Source organism: Populus trichocarpa, chromosome 7, assembly GCF_000002775.5.
Source record: "Populus trichocarpa isolate Nisqually-1 chromosome 7, P.trichocarpa_v4.1, whole genome shotgun sequence".
Taxonomy (NCBI): domain Eukaryota; kingdom Viridiplantae; phylum Streptophyta; class Magnoliopsida; order Malpighiales; family Salicaceae; genus Populus; species Populus trichocarpa.
In genome coordinates, this window is record NC_037291.2 from 7,641,081 (window position 1) to 7,658,707 (window position 17,627).

Genomic DNA, 17,627 nt, shown 5'->3' on the forward strand with positions numbered 1-17,627 from the left:
CCTAATGGTGTTCATGCTACAATTTGAGTCATTATAGGTGTTACAGACCTCCTCAAATTCCCTTAAATGCAAGTATGGATTTTCTAAATCTAAACCATGAAAAGAAGGTAAAAGTTGAATAATGCCTGGCTTAAAATTAAAATGAGATGCATCAGGTGGAAAAACTATGCATGAGGGTGCACTTGTTCTTGTGGGATTCATGTGGTCTCTAAGTGTTCTAACCCCGAATATTCTCATTATTCTCATTATGAAGTGATTGGTTATCTTCTTCGGCCATATTTCTGAAAATGATGAGGATACCCTACAAAGTCTACCACTTAATGTACGTGACCACACTCTCATGCACGTGTAAGAAAAGAATAAAAAGAAGAAAAGAAAAACAATAGAAAAAGAAACAAAACAAAAGAAACAAAGTTAGATACAAGAAAAGAGAAAAGAGAAAATAAAATAAATACTATAATTTGTACAAGAATTTACCTCCCCGGCAACGGCGCCAAAAACTTGACACGACCAAAAGATTGATGTCTTCTCCCAAGTGCAGGAGTGTCGAAGTAATAAATAACTCGGTAAGACCGGGGTCGAACCACAGGGAGGTTAATTGTATAAATTATAGATAACAATAATACAACAACAACAATAATAATAATAGTGAAGAAGAAGAGGAAGAAGTTGATGAGAACTTTGAGATGGAAGATTAACGTAAGGATTAAACAATGATAACAACAAATGTCAAGGTTAGAGGATCCACTAATGGTATTTCAAACAAATATAGTATAAACTTTTTTATTCAATTAGAAACCACACACAAAGGAGGTTCCAATCAGATTATAAATTGTTAACATGATTACATTAGTTATCTTATTCGAATAATGCTAATACTTGTAAATGTTGTCAGGCATTCATGATTATAACTTATGTTAACAACAAATCAAGTTCCTTTCATAGCTCAGGTGTCGGTTATACCATACAGTATGGGCTATGAAAGTGCCAAGTATTTGTTTGTACCAAGTGTTATACAACATAAATCTAGATTAACCATTTAACAAGCAAAGTATTAAAAGTGAACAAGATAACAAATATAAAGCATGTTAGTATCCAACGTTAAGGTCCATGTTAAGTTATATTATACTTATTCTTACACCATTAGTGTACCCTTTTCACCTTGACATAATTAACTTAGTTAAACATAATGAAAGAAAGAAACATAAATAAACAAGGAAAGGAAATGAAAAAACATAAGCAAAAGATTAATATAAGCAAAACTTAAGCATTACAAAATATAAAGAGAGAGCAAGAGCATGATCTTGATCTGAACACCAAGATGCCTAAATACATGGCAAATGCCTCCTTTTATAGGCCAAAATTCGGAACTATTGATTTGTTGACTAATTGATGAGTGGGTGGCCACATCTTGACTTGGTGACAATTCTTATCTTCTTGTCTGCCAAACACGTCATTGATGACGTCATAATTTGAACAAACTTAAATCATGAAAGTTCTAGGGAATTGTCTCATCTTTCCAGGATAAAAATTTGAGATGATTTGGACTTCTAGAACTCGAGATATGGGCTGAACACTGAACAGTGTCTGGGTTGCAGGACAGATTCGGGCTTCTTCATTGTTGCTACAATTTGGACTCGAAACGGCCTTATTAAATCTTGGTCTCCGCATGAAAGTTGTAGGCCTATGTCTTACCTTTCCATCCATATAAAGTAGACCTAAATCCGAGATCTACAGCTCCAGATATAGCCCTATTACCGAACAATGTTCCAGTTTGGACTGCACCAACATCTCTTTTCTAAGTTTGGCCATCTCTTTGTCTTTTCAATTTCAGTACTTCAACTCATCAATCAATTCTTTCATTTATGTGATAGGCCTGCATTTAAGATGAACATTTACCATAAATTAAAGGTATCCTATATTATTAGATACGTTATTATAAAACATGCTTTAGTTAAGGAGTTATTGATACTTCAAGTGCAAAATAATGATATAAAACCTTGATAAAAATGCACTTTTAAGTACTAATCAACCAGCAATACCCAAACAGCAGCTAGCCTAGCACAAAACCTCAAACAAAGCAGGGGAAACACATCAACCGCCAAGAGCAGAGACCAAACAGAGATGAAGCTGCACAAGAGATACAAAATCCCCACAATCCTGATAAACAGGAATAGAGAAAGTAAGCATAGGCAAACCAACAAATTAACTACACAGGACATAAAATCACAGCAAGAGCAAACCAGCAAATTAGTTGCACAGGACATAAAATCACAAGCAAGAGCCAACCAGAACCATACAAGCAGCCCAGATGAACATGGCATCCACCCAAAAGCAGGAACCACGAACTCTGCCAAGCAAAAGGAACAGACCATCAAAGGGTGGATGAAGGGGCAGAGTCATCAGAGCTATGCAGTGACTGAAAGACTACAACAGGGGTTGTGGGATGCAGTCCCATACAAGGGATGGCAACTGCTTTACTTCGAGTGAGATACTGCCTCTTGGGAGGTATATATGTAGTGCCCACCTTTTCAGAAATAGAGGGCTCAGGACCGACAACCTTGGGTATCTTACAACCAGGAGACTGGGTGCTTATAGGACCAGCTGCAGCAGCTTCTGTGGACATAGGATCCTCTGGAGGATTAACAGAAGGTGTGTAGTTTAATTATAGATAGTGGAAGTTATGTTAATGTTTGTAGTACCACCCTTGTTAGTAAAATGAATTTGTGTATGGTTAAGCATGCTAAACCATATAGATTGCAATAACTGATTGATAGTGGTGAGTGAAAGTGACTAAACAGATTGTGGTTTTATTTTTTATTGGAAGTATATTGATAAAGTTCTGTGCGATGTGGTACCAATGCAAGCAAGTCACATCTTATTGGGGAGACCATGACAATATGAGAGGAAAGCAATTCATGATGGGGTTAAAAATAAGTATATCATTGTAAAAAATGGTAAAATCATCACTCTTGTACCTTTTACACCCAAATAGGTGTATGATGATCAAATAAAACTAAAAAGTAAGCATGAGGCTATAAAGAGAGAAAATCAAGGGAAGGAACAAGGGGAAAGAAGACCATCAGATTCTCCCAAAACCCAAACACCACTACAACCCATTCAGCCACTCATCCAATCACAAACAAATAGTCGACCAACACTTCAAACAAATCAGACCATTCGGTCACTACTCAAAAACACCCAAATCTAGCCGAGAGTGGAGGTAAGACAAGAGAAGTGAAGAAAGTCAGGAAGGGTGATGAGAATTGTGTGGAAAAACTAAAAGAATAACCCAAAGTTTATGTTAGAGAGGGTGAGATCAGATTTGTATTTTTCACTAACAAGCCAATGATTTTACTTGTGTACAAATAGGCTTGCTTTAATACTAACGATCTTGATCATTTTATGCATATTGTTGCTATTTCTTTGTTTCAAGAATTTGATGATTTGTTCCCCGACGATATTCCTAGCGGATAACCATCATTAAAGGGGATTAAACATCAGATTAATTTCGTACCTAAAGCTTCAATTCCTAACCGACCAACCTATAGAAGCAATTTCGAGGAGACGAAGGAGCTTCAAAGGCATGTGCTGATTGAAAAGAGGTACATTCATGAGAGTATAAGCTCGTATGCTATACTTATGCCTACAAAAGATGAAACAAGGAAGATGCGTTGATGCGATCCAACCATCAAAGGATCCATTGGAGGTTCCAGTTGGTCTAGTTATTAGGCTTAGGGCTAAGAAGTTCAAAGAAGCTTTCAATGGACTTCTTCAAGATACATGGGCTAAGGTGGACTTCAAGAGGATTTGTAATAATAAAGAGCAAGCCTTGATTAATCTAATTCATGTTCAAGAGGGGCTTGTTGGTGGAACCAAGACCATTACACAAGGATTGGGAGGAAAAGACTAGATTCGGACAGTTTGACCTTTTGTTACTCTTTTGGTCATAACTAGAGCTACAGATCAAATTTTGATGTGATTCTAGTTGGGTTGGAAACTAGACTTCCATACCTTTCCAACGGCATATGACATGCCTTCTAATTCATTAAGACGAGAGAGAACCTTCTGTTTTAAGTTGGGCCTTACTACTGCTAGACAGAAGGCGAAAACAACGAACTTGTCTTCTTTAATTAGTTGGGCTATCAAACTTTATTTATTTTGAGAGGAGACAATTTTTTTGGGTTTTAGACTTCTTTATTTTGTTTATTTTAATTTGTTTGGGCTAGTTTTAGCTTGGGTTGATTATTATTTAAATTAGGATTATGTGAGACCCATTAGGGAAACTAGGGTTTTAGCTTGGAGTTTAAATACTCTTTAGGAATAATTTTAGAGCAGATTTTTGATGATATTTTTAGCATTGTAGCCGACTTTTGGTTGCTCAATCTTGGTTCTTGATTGAACTTTCAACTCTTTAAAGAATTGACTATTCTTTGTTGTGAATTTATACTTCATTTGCTCGTCTCCAGGTGTAAGTGTTGTGATAGAGTTGATTTATAGTCTTGTTGCCTTGGAGCAAGTCTTCCATTGTGATAAGCTCATTCAAATCTCAACAAACTTGGGTTAGATTGATCTTGGGGTCGCGAATACCATTAAATTCCGCTAAGGTTCGCATCATGCATGTTTATTGTCGAGTCATCAACAACATAACGGTAAAGTATAGACATCTCATTCCTAGGCTTGATGACATGTTAGATGAGTTACATGGATCCTATATTTTCTCTAAAATTAACTTGAAAAGTGGGTACCATCAGATTAGGATGAAAGAAGGTGATGAGTGAAAACAACATTTAAGACTAAGCATAGTTTGTATAAATGATTAGTAATGTCGTTTGGACTTACAAATGCACCTAGTACGTTTATGCATTTAATGAATCATGTTTTGCGTGCATTTAAAGGTAAGTTTATGGTTATGTATTTTGATAACATTATGATCTATAGCAAGAACTTAATTGAGCATCTTGATCATTTACGTAATGTTTTTAATGTTGCGTAGTGAGAAATTGTATGCTAATCTTAAAAAATATACCTTTTGCATAGAGAAAATTGTGTTTTTTGGCTATGTTGTAACTGCACAGGATATCAAGATGGATGAGGAGAAAATTAAGGTCATCCGGGATTGGCCTACACTAAAATCAGTAAATGAGGTAAGGATTTTTCATAGGTTAGCTACTTTTTATAGGCAATTTGTGAAAGATTTCAGTATATTAGCTGCACCCTTAAATGAAGTTGTTAATAAGTCAATTAGGTTTAAATGGGGGGAGAAACAAGAATTGGCTTTTATTCTTTTGAAAGAGAAATTATGTTATGCACCTATTTTGGCTTTACCTAACTTTATGAAAGTTTTTGAAATAGAATGTGATGCATCTAGAATAGGAATAGGTATTATTTTGATTTACGTATTTCAGTGAGAAATTAAGTGGAGCAACCTTGAACTATCCCACTTATAATAAAGAACTCTATGCGCTGGTAAAAACATTTGAGTGACAACATTACTTGTGGCAAAAAACATTTGTAATCCATTTAGATCATGAGTCCTTGAAGCATTTGAAAGGACACAATAAGTTAAATAGGAAACATGCAAAATGGGTTGAATTTATTGAATCTTTTCCTTACATAATTAAGTATAAGCAAGATAAAGAGAACATAGCGGCCGATGCACTTTCACTCAGTTATGTTCTTCTAAACACCATGAATACTAAATTGCTAGGCTTTGAATATGTGAAGGAATTATATGTTGATGATTCTGACTTTGCCAAGATTTATAATGCATGTGGACATTTGGCTTTTGATAAGTTTTATTTGATGAATGGTTACTTGTTCAAAGAGAATTGACTGTGTGTTCTTTCTAGTTCTTTGCGTGAATTGTTTGTTCGTGAAGCATATAAGGGTGGTTTAATGGATCACTTTGGGGTTGCGAATTGACCAAATATAAAAAGGGATGTGTAACGAATCCTGTGAACAGTGCATTGCTTGTAGAAAAGGCAAGATTTAGAGTACAACCGCATGGACTGTATACACTATTGCTTGTGCCTATTAAACCTTACTTAGATATCTCTATGGATTTTGTTTTAGGTTTACCTAGGTCAAAGAAAGGTAGAGACTTTATTTTTGTTGTGGTTGATAGGTTTTCTAAGATGAATCTTACAACCGCATGAACTGTATACACCATTACTTGTGCCTACTAAACCTTGCTTAGATATCTCTATGGATTTTGTTTTAGGTTTACCTAGGTCAAAGAAAGGTAGAGACTTTATTTTTGTTGTGGTTGATACATTTTCTAAGATGAATCTTATATCGCAGACTTGTCCTTTAGGGAAGTTGTACGCTTGCATGACATTCCTAAGATTATAGTTTCAGATCATGATGTTAAGTTTCTTAGTTACTTCTGGAAGACTTTGTGGGGAAAGTTGCGAAGTAAACTCTTATTTTCAACAATTTGTCATCCTCAAATAGATGGACAAACTGAGGTAATCAATAGGACTTTATCCCAAATTTTATGTGTTGTTATTCAAAATAATCTGGAAAGTTGGGAAGAAAGTTTGCCTTTTGTTAAGTTTGCTTATAATAAAATTGTGCATTCGACCACTGACTTTTTTCCTTTTGAAATTGTTTATAGGTTTAATTTGCTAACTCTTATGGACTTAATTCCTTTACCTTTTGAATAAAGGGTAAGTTCAGATGGTAAAAGAATGCAAAAATGGTGAGACAACTCCATGAGAGAGTTCAGTTGCAAATAATGAAAAAAGGAACAGACTGTACGTTTCTAAAGTAACTAAGAGGCGTAAACAGATTGTTTTTCAACCCGATGATTGGATTTGGATACACATGCATAAGGAATGATTTCATAACCAAAGAAAATCAAAATTATAGCCTCGTGGTAATGGTTCATATTAGGTTTTAGGAAAGGATCAATGACAACGCATACAAAATTGATCTTTTAGGTGAGTTTGGTGTTAGTCCTACCTTTAATGTTGTTGACCTTACTTTGTTTGACACAAGTTTTTGATTCAAGGTCAAATCCTTTCAAGGAGAGAAAAGATGATTTGGATTTGCCCACAAACACTAGCAAGGACCCATTATATGTTCCAAATAGGCCAATGACTCGGTCCAAGATAAAGGCATTGAAAGAGGCATTGAATGCATTGGTTTTAAAGGTTTCAACCAAGACATATTTTAAGGATCCATTAGAGTATCAAGAGGAGACCTTAGTACATCTTATCTATATACAAGCGGGGCCCAATCCAATCTTATTTGGGCCATGAGGTTTCGGCAACAAGGCTGCTAATTTTTCAAATTTTCAGCCAACCTTGTGTTTATGATGTTTCTATATGTTTTGTGGATTCTTAATTAATTTTGGACTTACTATTATATATGGGAACATTAATAATTTCCTTTAAGTATTAGGATTTATTATTTTTGTTCCTTTCCTTGTTAGTTGAGGTGAGAACTAGGAGTGATCATTTTCGGTTCGGTTTGCTTTTTATCAAAAAAAGTAACCAAACAGAAATATTTTTTTTAAAAAAACCGAAACCGGTTCAAACCGGTCTGGCTAGGTTTTTCCGGTTCGGCTTGGTTTTCTCGGTTTTGGCTCAGTTTTCTCATTTTTGGCTCGGTTTTTTCCGGTTTGGGCTCAATTTTGGCTTGGTTTGGCTTGGTTTTTTTCTGATTTTTTTCGGTTGGGGTTCGATTCGGTTTTTTTAGTTTTTTGCTTATAAAACCAAAACCGAACCGAACCAACCGGTTTTTTTAAAATTTTAATCGGTTTAATTGGTTTTTTTTAACGATTCGATTTTTTCTGTTATTTTTTTCCAGTTTTCTCGGTTTAATCGGTTTTTCAGTTTTTTTGCTCACCCCTAGAGAGAACACAACAAAGGAAACCAAAGAATCCTACTACAACTTGGAAACAACATGGGCAGGCTACCTTTTCCTTTAGTTTATAGGATTAATGGGCTACATGGAATGCTATAAATAAGCCTTGAATTAGTTCTGAAATATTTTCTTTCCTTCTTTTCTTCTCACAACAGAATATAAATTTAATATTATGAGCTTTATTTTATTTTGTCAGCTACAATCTAAGGCTTGTTTGAGATTAATTAATACTTTGTTTTCAGTTACAATCCAAGTCTTGCTTGGATAAGGTTATGATTTAAGGTTTTTGCGTTAGTTTTGTAAGTAGGTCAAATCAGTCAACTAGGGTAGATCAATTAGGGTTAATTTCTTAAGAACTATTTAAACTCATATAAGCTAAATTTCGACAGCCATTGATGAATTTGAATTTTTTCAGTTTTAAAGTGTGAAAGAGATTCTTACGTTCTTCAGTTCTTGAACGAACTAAATTTAACTTATCAAAGATTAACTAGTTTCGTGATATAATTTTACTTCATTCCAATAATGTTGGTGTTTTAGGGCAGGTTTCCATTGTGTTACACTTTTATCAAACCTATTTTGGCTTTTCGGGATCAAATCTCAATCTTGATTGCGTTGCGTGACCACGTGATCACGAGGTTCACATCAATTCCACTTAATTCAATCACATATAAATCATTTTAGCTCGATAAGAGACATATCTAATCTAGTAGTTAGAAACTCGTTACTTCTTTCATTGTAAGTGATATCATTATTAGTATTGACAATAGTTTCAAAGCACAGTAGTCCAACACTACAAGATATTCTATCAAACAACAAAACAAAACCCAAGCCTAATTTATCAATATCGAAATTAATTAAGGTATATAATTTCAATAAAACTTTATTCAATGAAACCTTATACTATACATAATCGACAACAACCTAATTCATCAATTGTTTTTCTACAAATAACATAATTTATTAGCTCAATAGATGTATTTCATTAATAATTAACATAATTTATATCTAATTCAACAAAATCCTAAATTAACCTAAAACACCTTAACCATTACATAATCGACAAAAACTCAAATTCATAAATTTTCTCCATAAATAACATAATTTATCTACTCAATTAATGCATTTCATAGCTAATAACATAATTTATACTTGATTCAACAAAATCATAAATTAACATAAAAACCCTAACCATAACATAATCGATAATAACCTAAATGCATCAATTTTCTTTATAAATAATATAATTTATTAACTCAATTGATGTAATTTATAGCTAATGAACATAATTCATACGTAATTCACTAAATTCTAAATTAACCTAGAAAACTCTAACCTCTAAAATAATCAAAATAAAAAATTAGTACAAAAATATCAATTTTATATAAGAAAAGTGTGTAATATACCTTAATTGATTAGAGTTGCAGATGTTGCATGCGACTCATGAAGTATAAATATTACATGCGATTTGCTAAACTATGTTTTTTCTTAAATAAGTTTTGAACTTTATTATTTTCTCTTTTATTTTTTCTTGTTGTGCTACTTTGAAAAAAAACTCATGAGTTTTTTCTTTTTTATTTTAGAATTAATTATGTTATATTAATTACTTTTTATTTGTTTTAACTAATATTCAATTCTGCAATCATAAAAAAAATCATTTTTTTTCAATGGCTCATGTATGGGATGTGTTAGTTTAGTTTATGAATATAATTGGGGTGAATTGGACCTAAATCATGCTTATATAATCCCCAATTTGCAGGCATTTTAATAAATCAAATATAATAAAACAGTAGCAAAGACAAACCTTAGATTGAGAGGGGTCAGGAGTTAAAATTTCCTTTCTAAGCTAGATTTATATTAAAAAAAAATACATAAATTAATGTATACAAGATATTAAAAAAATAAAAAAGAAACGAAGAAGAAAAAGAAGAATAAGGAGAAGAATGAGATTTGGTTATTCACATAAAATTTACCACTCCTGGGCCATACAAGAAATTAAAAGGTCATCCCAATTTTGGGTCATGCATACCGACACTCCCTTAAAATGTAGTTTATTATTATTATTATTATTTTACTTTAAAAAAACCCACTAAAACAATTCTTTCCCTCCTCCAAACAACATTTAATATCAAAAACCATTTTAAACTCAAACCAAACAAAAAAATTAATTTTCATTTTTTAGATCAAACCTTAAAAATTCAATCTAAGTAATAATCGGATCGAAAAATTTATATAAATAAACTCATAGGTATAAAATATTTCAGTCTCGTTATTAATAATAATAGGATACTAATAAATAAATAAATAAGGGGATCATTTTGTACTTTGTAGCCGCCAAATTTACATCATTAAAATCTAGTCACTTTATTGGTTTTGACTTTTGATTAAAGGGTGGAAACGTGAGAAAGGATTGGAAATGACCCATGCACGGGATATGGGTCATTTCATGGACAGTAAACATCATGAACACCGTGCTTACTTGGTTTCGAGGACCAAGATTCTTGTCGTTCAACTTGTCTTAATTTCTTCCTCCTCCAATTCACACAATCTACAATCTCCTATGTTATCTCCTGATATTTAGACTGTTTTTGGTATTGTGGTAGCTTTTGTGGTTGCGGTTTGTAAAAAGCAGTTTCATAAAAAGTACTTTTTGTGAGGTTGATTTTTAAAAAAATTGGTGTTTGGTAAAAACTGTGGTTGAAGTTGTGGTTTTAAAAAAAGCAGTTTTAGGTGTTTGGTTACAAAACTGTGGTTCAACAATTGTGGTTGAAAAAAAGCAGTTTTGTGTTTGGTAAAAACCGTGGTTCAAAAAAAAATTTCTTGTATTTTGTTAATATGGTTTGTGTTTTATATTTGATTGGAATTAAATATTTGATTAGAATTAATTAAAATGACATGTATAGACACATATATATAATTCCAAAACATAGGTGTTTTGTAATTATGATTACATAACAAAATGAAAAATTGTCATACATTAATGTACTCTTTTATTGTTCCATCAAACTATTGGCAATTCCATCGCGTACAAAATCCATACGTGAAGGCCTCTGTGAGCCTTGAACGGCCGAAGCCTGAACAGTATCAGGCAAAAAGTCATCTGGAATCAAATTGGGGTTGCGATCATACTCAGAAAAAACTGCATCATCTTGCGATCTCCTTCTAATATAATTATGTAGTGCCATTGATGCAACTACAATTTCAACTTGTGTTTTGTATGGATAAGCAGGCATGTTTTGCAAAATTCTCCACCTCTGTTTCCATACCCCAAAAGAACGTTCGATCACGTTACGTAGTGACGAGTGTGCACGATTAAACACTTCTTTCCGACCACTTGGTTGTCCACGACGTCTAAATTCTTGGAAGTGATACCTCTCGCCTTTGTAGGGACCCAAATATCCATACTCGTTTGGATATCCAGCATCAACCAAATAGTATTTTCCTGAAAAAAATAACATTGTAATTTTAAACAAAACTAAAAAAAATAATTATATTCCTTCAATTACCCAATCTTCAATTTAGTCAAAATCACAACCTTCTGGAGGTTTTGGAAAGTTGATAGTGCTATTGTCAATAGCCTCCAGAAAAATACGAGTATCGTGTGCACTGCCTTCCCATCCTGCCCACACGAACATGAATTGCATGTCGAAACTACAAGCGGCCATTACATTTTGTGTTGGTACACCTTTTCTTCCAATAAATGGAATTTGATTTGCAGCTGGTACGCATGCACGAACATGTGTTCCATCAATTGCACCAACACAATTCTACATGCCACAAAAAAATTTATAGTACTCATATAAACATTTATAATATATTTCATACTCCTCCGAACAACTTAATTAAACTACTTAATTATATATATAAAAAAATTAATCTTACCTTGAAATGTGGCATAAATCTTGGATTCATAGCAATTTCTCTTGGTGTGCTCGTAAATTGTGGATCTACTGGTTTTATGATTTCTACAGCAAACAAACGTAATGATTTAAGCACTTCTTTAAAACATCTACTAACAGTTTCACCTGAATGCTGGAATCTTTCCTGCACTTGTCTATTTGACGCCCCAACTGCTATTGTAAATAGAAACATTGCCACCTTTTCAATAACGCTCATTCTTCTTGACGGTTTTAAGCCATGGTGCGTTTCCAAGTCGGTGCACAAACTCAACAAAGTTGTTGCGTCCATCCTGAACATGTTAACACTTCGTTTCCAATGACCTCTTAAAACCTCCGTCAACCAACGCATCCCTGTGTTATAGGAAACCATACATGGTTCTTTATACATATAATTAATATAATACGCGTTTATAGCTCCAGCTGTGCATAAATTTAATTTTTCCCTATCAAAATGCCTCCTTATAATAAATGCATCGTCATCATCACTATCACCGTCAATGTCGGCATCATCATCATCGTCGTCGTCATTACTGTCGTCGGAGTCGTTTCCATTACTATCATCTCCGGCACCATCAACTGAAGCACCACTAACTCCACAACTAGGATAATTAATTTGATCTACAATCCGGTTCATTACATCATCATAATTACCATCGAAATCTTCATTAAATATGTTATTAAATCGTGGATCATCCATAACTTCAATTACATGGAAACAAAAACAAAATTATATGTTGTTAATAAAAATATTTAAATAATTAAATAACATTCAATAAAAATACTATCATAGAGTTGGTGCGACATAAGTTTTTTTCCATACCTGTAAAGCCAGCAAAAAAGAAGTATTCTACTTGCTTCCTTGTATTTGGTGCAATTGAAAGGTTTTAGAAGCTTGTTATAGAAAGCTATGTCATTGTAAAATATGATGTACACATTCCTCTTTATATAGAAAATTTCAATCCTCTTTACGTATATTTTACAATTTTTCAGCTTTCAAAATCAGTACATTCACATGTATGCATGTGCTGTAAAAGTAGCATATAAATCATCTTTTACAGCTCATATAATCATCTTTTACAGCACATGCATGTACACCATCCTGACATGTTTAAAGGAAAAAAAACAGAGCTAAAACTCACTGAACCAGTAGGAAGACAAGCAACACAGAAAAGGAAGAAAAAACAACAACATTAGTCCCATCACAGCTCACGGCAACCATGAAAAAAACACAAACAATTACTGCAAAAGGGGTTGCTTTTTCAGACCTCACAAGCTAACAGTAGCTGCCTATTCCTAACAATTACAAGTCACTGAACCAGTAGGAAGACCATCAACACAGAAAAGGAAGAAAAAGCAACAACATTAGTCCCATCACAGCTCACGGCAACCATGAAAAAAACACAAACAATTACTGCAAAAGGGGTTGCTTTTTCAGACCTCACAAGCTAACAGTAGCTGCTCATTCCTAACAATTACAAGTCACTGAACCAGTAGGAAGACCATCAACACAGAAAATGAAGAAAAAGCAACAACATTAGTCCCATCACAGCTCACGGCAACAATGAAAAAAACACAAACAGTTTGCAAAAGATGTTGTTGTTTCAGACCTCACAAGCTAACACTAGACAGCCAAGGCAAAAACAGTATGCAACACGTCAATCTCTAGCTAACCAATTGAAAAAATTACTGCAAATGAAAGATACACAGCAGCATGTATTATGAAACCTCATGGCAGCAAAGAAAGAAGGATCAACAGTAAAGGTAAATTATAAGCAACAATCTGTCATTTTTTATTTGCCTTGGTTCATTTTTATCCCCCCCTCTCCCATTTGGACAATGAATCCTAAAGGGGTAAACAATGCAGCAAATATCATCAAATATTAAATTCGATGCACACATAAATGCTGCCTATTGATTCTTTATTATTATTACTCTCTCCATCTCATACAAAGCATATATCTTGGTTTCTCCTTTCATGCCTAATCTAACAGTTGCTAACAAATTGAAAAAAGTACAGCTAAGGAAAGAAACACAGCAGCATGTATTATTATTCCCAGCAGACCTCACGGCAGCAAATACAAATATATAGTTAACAAATCAGTTAAGGTAAATTACCAACCAATTCCATTAAAATGTCAACCATTGAACATTAACCATTGAACATTGTAATTCATTGATAAAATACAACATTACAACCAACAATTTCTCATACAAGTCTGTTAAATCCCGTAAAGCAGTTTATCTAGAAAAAGTTCATCAATTACCGCAAATACAATGCCTCGAACAAACTTCGGCAAATGGAAACTACTCTTTTAAAAACCGGCATCCCATTACTCTGCAACAATAAAACAAAACATGTATAAATATTGTAAGCACTTGAACATACTTAATTGATTAACAGTTAATATACTTTAGTAATACCTTGTCAGCTAAGCACGTTTACTTCGTTCATACATTCGCTGCAACCATCGCAACTTCTGTTGCATATCGCCCATACTGGACCACATTTCTCTTTTCCTTCTTAGACTAAGATACTCCGTAGCGAAGTCATGAAAATCATCGTCAACTGAAACTCCAGGAATGGAGTGCAGTTCAGCCATGACCTCGGGAATACTACAGCCTTCACGATCCATATTAACAGACGTCGAATCACTCTTAGTTGACATACTCTCAAGTAGATGATTGCACCTTGTCAGCAACTTAACACCAATTCCAGATGTTTTCTTCTTTCTACCTCGCACATCATAATGATCTCGTTCTTTTCTTTTCTCGCCGCTTTTTGTATTGGTGCTGCTAGACATATGTATCCCTCCAACCATTCGAGCCATATCAGTCTGGAAATCTGGAATCACATCTTCCTCCGAATCACCGCTGCCCTCTTCCAAACCATCATCAGCAATGTCGGCATTGCTTGTACCAGGATCAACACCACTGCCAGCAGGTACACCTGATGAAGGAGCCCATGCAAACGCTCCAGTTGCGACAATGTTGGAATACATTCGGTCAAATTTATTCTTTAAAGACGGCTCAATACCGACATGTCTGAATTTTTTGGCTCCTCTAATTTCCTGCATATAAATTAAATAAAGTAATGAAGGATCAAGACTAGTAAAATTTTAGGGCTGGAATTTGAAAATAATAAAATAAATTGTGCCGATGACAAGGAATGTACCTGAATTTTTTGTTTCCACCACTCATCACTAGCTGCAATTGTGCCTAATTCACTATTCCAGCCAACACCGGTTTCAGAAACCAGCTTATTCCATATCCTCCAATCCTTTTTGCATCCATCCCATTTGTTTTTCAATTGTGTTTTAGTAAATGCATGCCCAGTTTGTTCTTTAAATGATGTTATAAGAAATTTCCACCCCGGTTTATCGAAATGAGTATTAGGTCTCATTCCCATATCAATTGCCTTAATGCATATATCACAAAATATATGCAACATTTCCTTTGTCCAAGCAGCCTTATCAGAAGATTCAAGCCCTTCCATGATATCTTTTAAAACATTTAACAAAAGTTTGAAATGAATAAAAATGATATCAATTAAATTGTGGCACATAAATAAACCGTGGACTAATACAATAATAAAGCACTCAATGTTTAGCATTTACAAAAGCTGTGTGTTTGGCAAAAAAACATTAACCGTGCATGTATGTCAATGAGAATGTTCATGTTAATTTGTAATGAAATGTAATTGCAACCCATAAATTTTCAACTGTTCAGAAACTCAGTTTCAGCCATAATATTTGAATGATCATGCAAAACTTCATTGCCAGCATGCTGTTATCTCATCAAAAATAGAGGGAAAAAACAAACAGAACAGAATTTATTTATACATTCAAAGAAACCCAGCTTTCTTTCGCAGCATGCAAACACACAAAACTAAACAAAAAATTTTGATTTATAAATAAAAGTAGTCCTACATGACATGCTAATAGGAACTCATTACGATAATTGTCAATTGACGAACACACGGTAATTGATCATGCAAGTACACAGACATGTAATTTTTCATCTAAAACAAAAGAAAATGAAGATGGAGATAAGGCAGGAACTTACCTCAGTCTAGCTTGTTTGGTGATCAAAAAATTTCTGTTCAAAATAGCTTAAAAAGTTACTGTAAATATAAAGTTCAGTATAACATGGGAATTTTTGCGAAAAAGAGAGGAGTAGAACAACTAATCTGCTAGCTACCGTAAAGGAATCAAGCAAACACACATAAAATTAATTTTTTTCCTGGTTAAGGAATCAGCACAGATGAATTAGCCAGGGATAACTGTTATTTTTTATGTTTCTCATCATGCACAAAACAGAGTCCAAAGCAAGTTTTTAGCCTTCGAACAAGAAGATAGAAAACAAAATCTTGAAAAACAAAAAAAAACTAAAACCATTCAAGCCTCAGACCGTCCTAGTTCATGTATTAACAACAGTTTAGGCAGATCGATAGCCCTGCTTTAAGTGAAAATCAGGGTTTGCATCATTGGCTGGCAGCACAGTAATTAAAAAAAAACAATGAAAGCTGAGACTTGAAGACATAAAAGCAGAAAGATAGAGAGCATCAGATCAGTTTTTTTTCAAGCATATAAATCATAAGAACCCAAGAGTCTGAGCATTCAACAATTAAAAAGATTCGTCATTTGCCTCTCCAGATTGAAAAAAATAAATTCAAAGAATTGTTTAAATCAATGCAATAATTAGAAGAGGGGAAGATAGAGGGGGTTTTTGGAGAAGGTTCACGGCGGTTTAGGGCTGGGTTTTTCAGAAAGCCATTAGTGTCCCTTTTATAAAGATTTACAAATCAAAAATTTGTAATCGAGCATGCAGCAACAATGAAATTTTTCATCTAAAAAACTGAAAAAGAAGATGGAGATAAGGGAGGAACTTACCTCAGTCTCTGCGTTTTTGTGCTGCAAACCCCAGCGGTGTTGCAGCTGTGTTCTGCAAAATAAAAAACCCATTACAGAAATTAGATTTTGAGAAACATAAAAGAAATTGACAAAGGGAACGGACAATACCTGGTATCTCGCTCGTGGACCTTTCCCGGGACCAATCTCTTGGTTTTTTTCTGCAATTGTAACAATGGAGGGACGGATCGGTGACGGGTTGTGTTTGAATGGACAGAGGGGAAGAAAAGCTTGTCTGGCGTTGGTGGTTAGGGCAATTTTGGTGGTGAGGGAGAAAACCGCATGAAGGAAACTGATAGATCAACACAACACTGCTTTCCAGTGAATTTTTTGGGTTTTTTTTTTACCGTTGGGAAGAGTTTATTGCAAATTGATGAGGGTCTGAGAGAGAACAGTTGGGAAGCAATTGGAAATTGTCGGTGATGAGAGAGAGCAGAAACGCATGAAAAGCAAAAGATAATTGCTTTTCAATTTTTGTATTTGAAACGCAGTTTCTAATGGGACCCACGTCAAATTAACCTGCGGTTTGTAGTTAACCAAACAGGTGTAATATTGCTTTTTCATTAACCGCAGCCGCAGAAGCATTGCCAAACACTATCTTAATTTCAAAGGTCTGAAGAAAATCTCATAAATTGCCAGTGTCATGTTTAGAAGGGTGTTTAAGAGTATGGTATGATTATTTTTCAAAATGTTTTTGATTTCAAAATATATTAAAATAATATTTTTTTATTTTTTAAAAATTATTTTTGACATTAATATATCAAAATGATTTAAAAACATAAAAAATATATTAATTTGAAGTAAAAAAATAAAATAAAATAATTTTAAATTTTTTCAAAATCAATGTTAAAACACAATGTTAAACACTAAGATCCAACTAGAAAGAGATTTAATTAATTTAATCTCTATACAAAAGTATGTGTGTGTGTGGGTGTATCTGTGTGTGTGTCTC

The 17,627-nt window shown here is 33.9% G+C and overlaps 2 protein-coding genes and 2 non-coding genes across 6 annotated transcripts; all 4 read right to left on the reverse strand.

The window, feature by feature from the left end:
• Window positions 1-10,785: 10,785 nt before the first annotated feature.
• On the reverse strand, window positions 10,786-12,511 carry LOC112327591 (protein ALP1-like). Its single transcript, XM_052454406.1, has 3 exons — window positions 11,752-12,511; window positions 11,405-11,636; window positions 10,786-11,311 (listed from the first exon to the last, which is right to left on the reverse strand). The coding sequence occupies exons 1-3, from the start codon at window positions 12,463-12,465 to the stop codon at window positions 10,860-10,862; spliced, it is 1,398 nt and encodes a 465-aa protein (XP_052310366.1). The 5' UTR covers window positions 12,466-12,511; the 3' UTR covers window positions 10,786-10,859.
• Window positions 12,512-13,311: 800 nt separating this feature from the next.
• Window positions 13,312-17,269, reverse strand: LOC18109641 (uncharacterized). Of its 3 annotated transcripts, XM_052454408.1 has the most exons (6): window positions 16,787-17,269; window positions 16,658-16,709; window positions 15,831-15,863; window positions 14,941-15,266; window positions 14,190-14,836; window positions 13,312-14,103 (listed from the first exon to the last, which is right to left on the reverse strand). In XM_052454408.1, the coding sequence occupies exons 4-5, from the start codon at window positions 15,259-15,261 to the stop codon at window positions 14,198-14,200; spliced, it is 960 nt and encodes a 319-aa protein (XP_052310368.1). In that variant the 5' UTR covers window positions 15,262-15,266; window positions 15,831-15,863; window positions 16,658-16,709; window positions 16,787-17,269; the 3' UTR covers window positions 13,312-14,103; window positions 14,190-14,197. The 3 variants fall into 3 exon arrangements, with proteins under 3 accessions (XP_052310368.1, XP_052310367.1, XP_006387928.3); XM_052454407.1 differs by having other exon boundaries at window positions 14,941-15,863; XM_006387866.3 differs by lacking the exon at window positions 16,787-17,269 and having other exon boundaries at window positions 14,941-16,744.
• LOC127905600 (small nucleolar RNA snoR20a) lies at window positions 16,167-16,256 on the reverse strand. Its single transcript, XR_008059764.1, has one exon. It is a non-coding gene; the product is annotated as a small nucleolar RNA snoR20a (small nucleolar RNA).
• LOC127905599 (small nucleolar RNA snoR64a) lies at window positions 16,327-16,401 on the reverse strand. The gene has a single exon (XR_008059763.1). It is a non-coding gene; the product is annotated as a small nucleolar RNA snoR64a (small nucleolar RNA).
• Window positions 17,270-17,627: the final 358 nt, after the last annotated feature.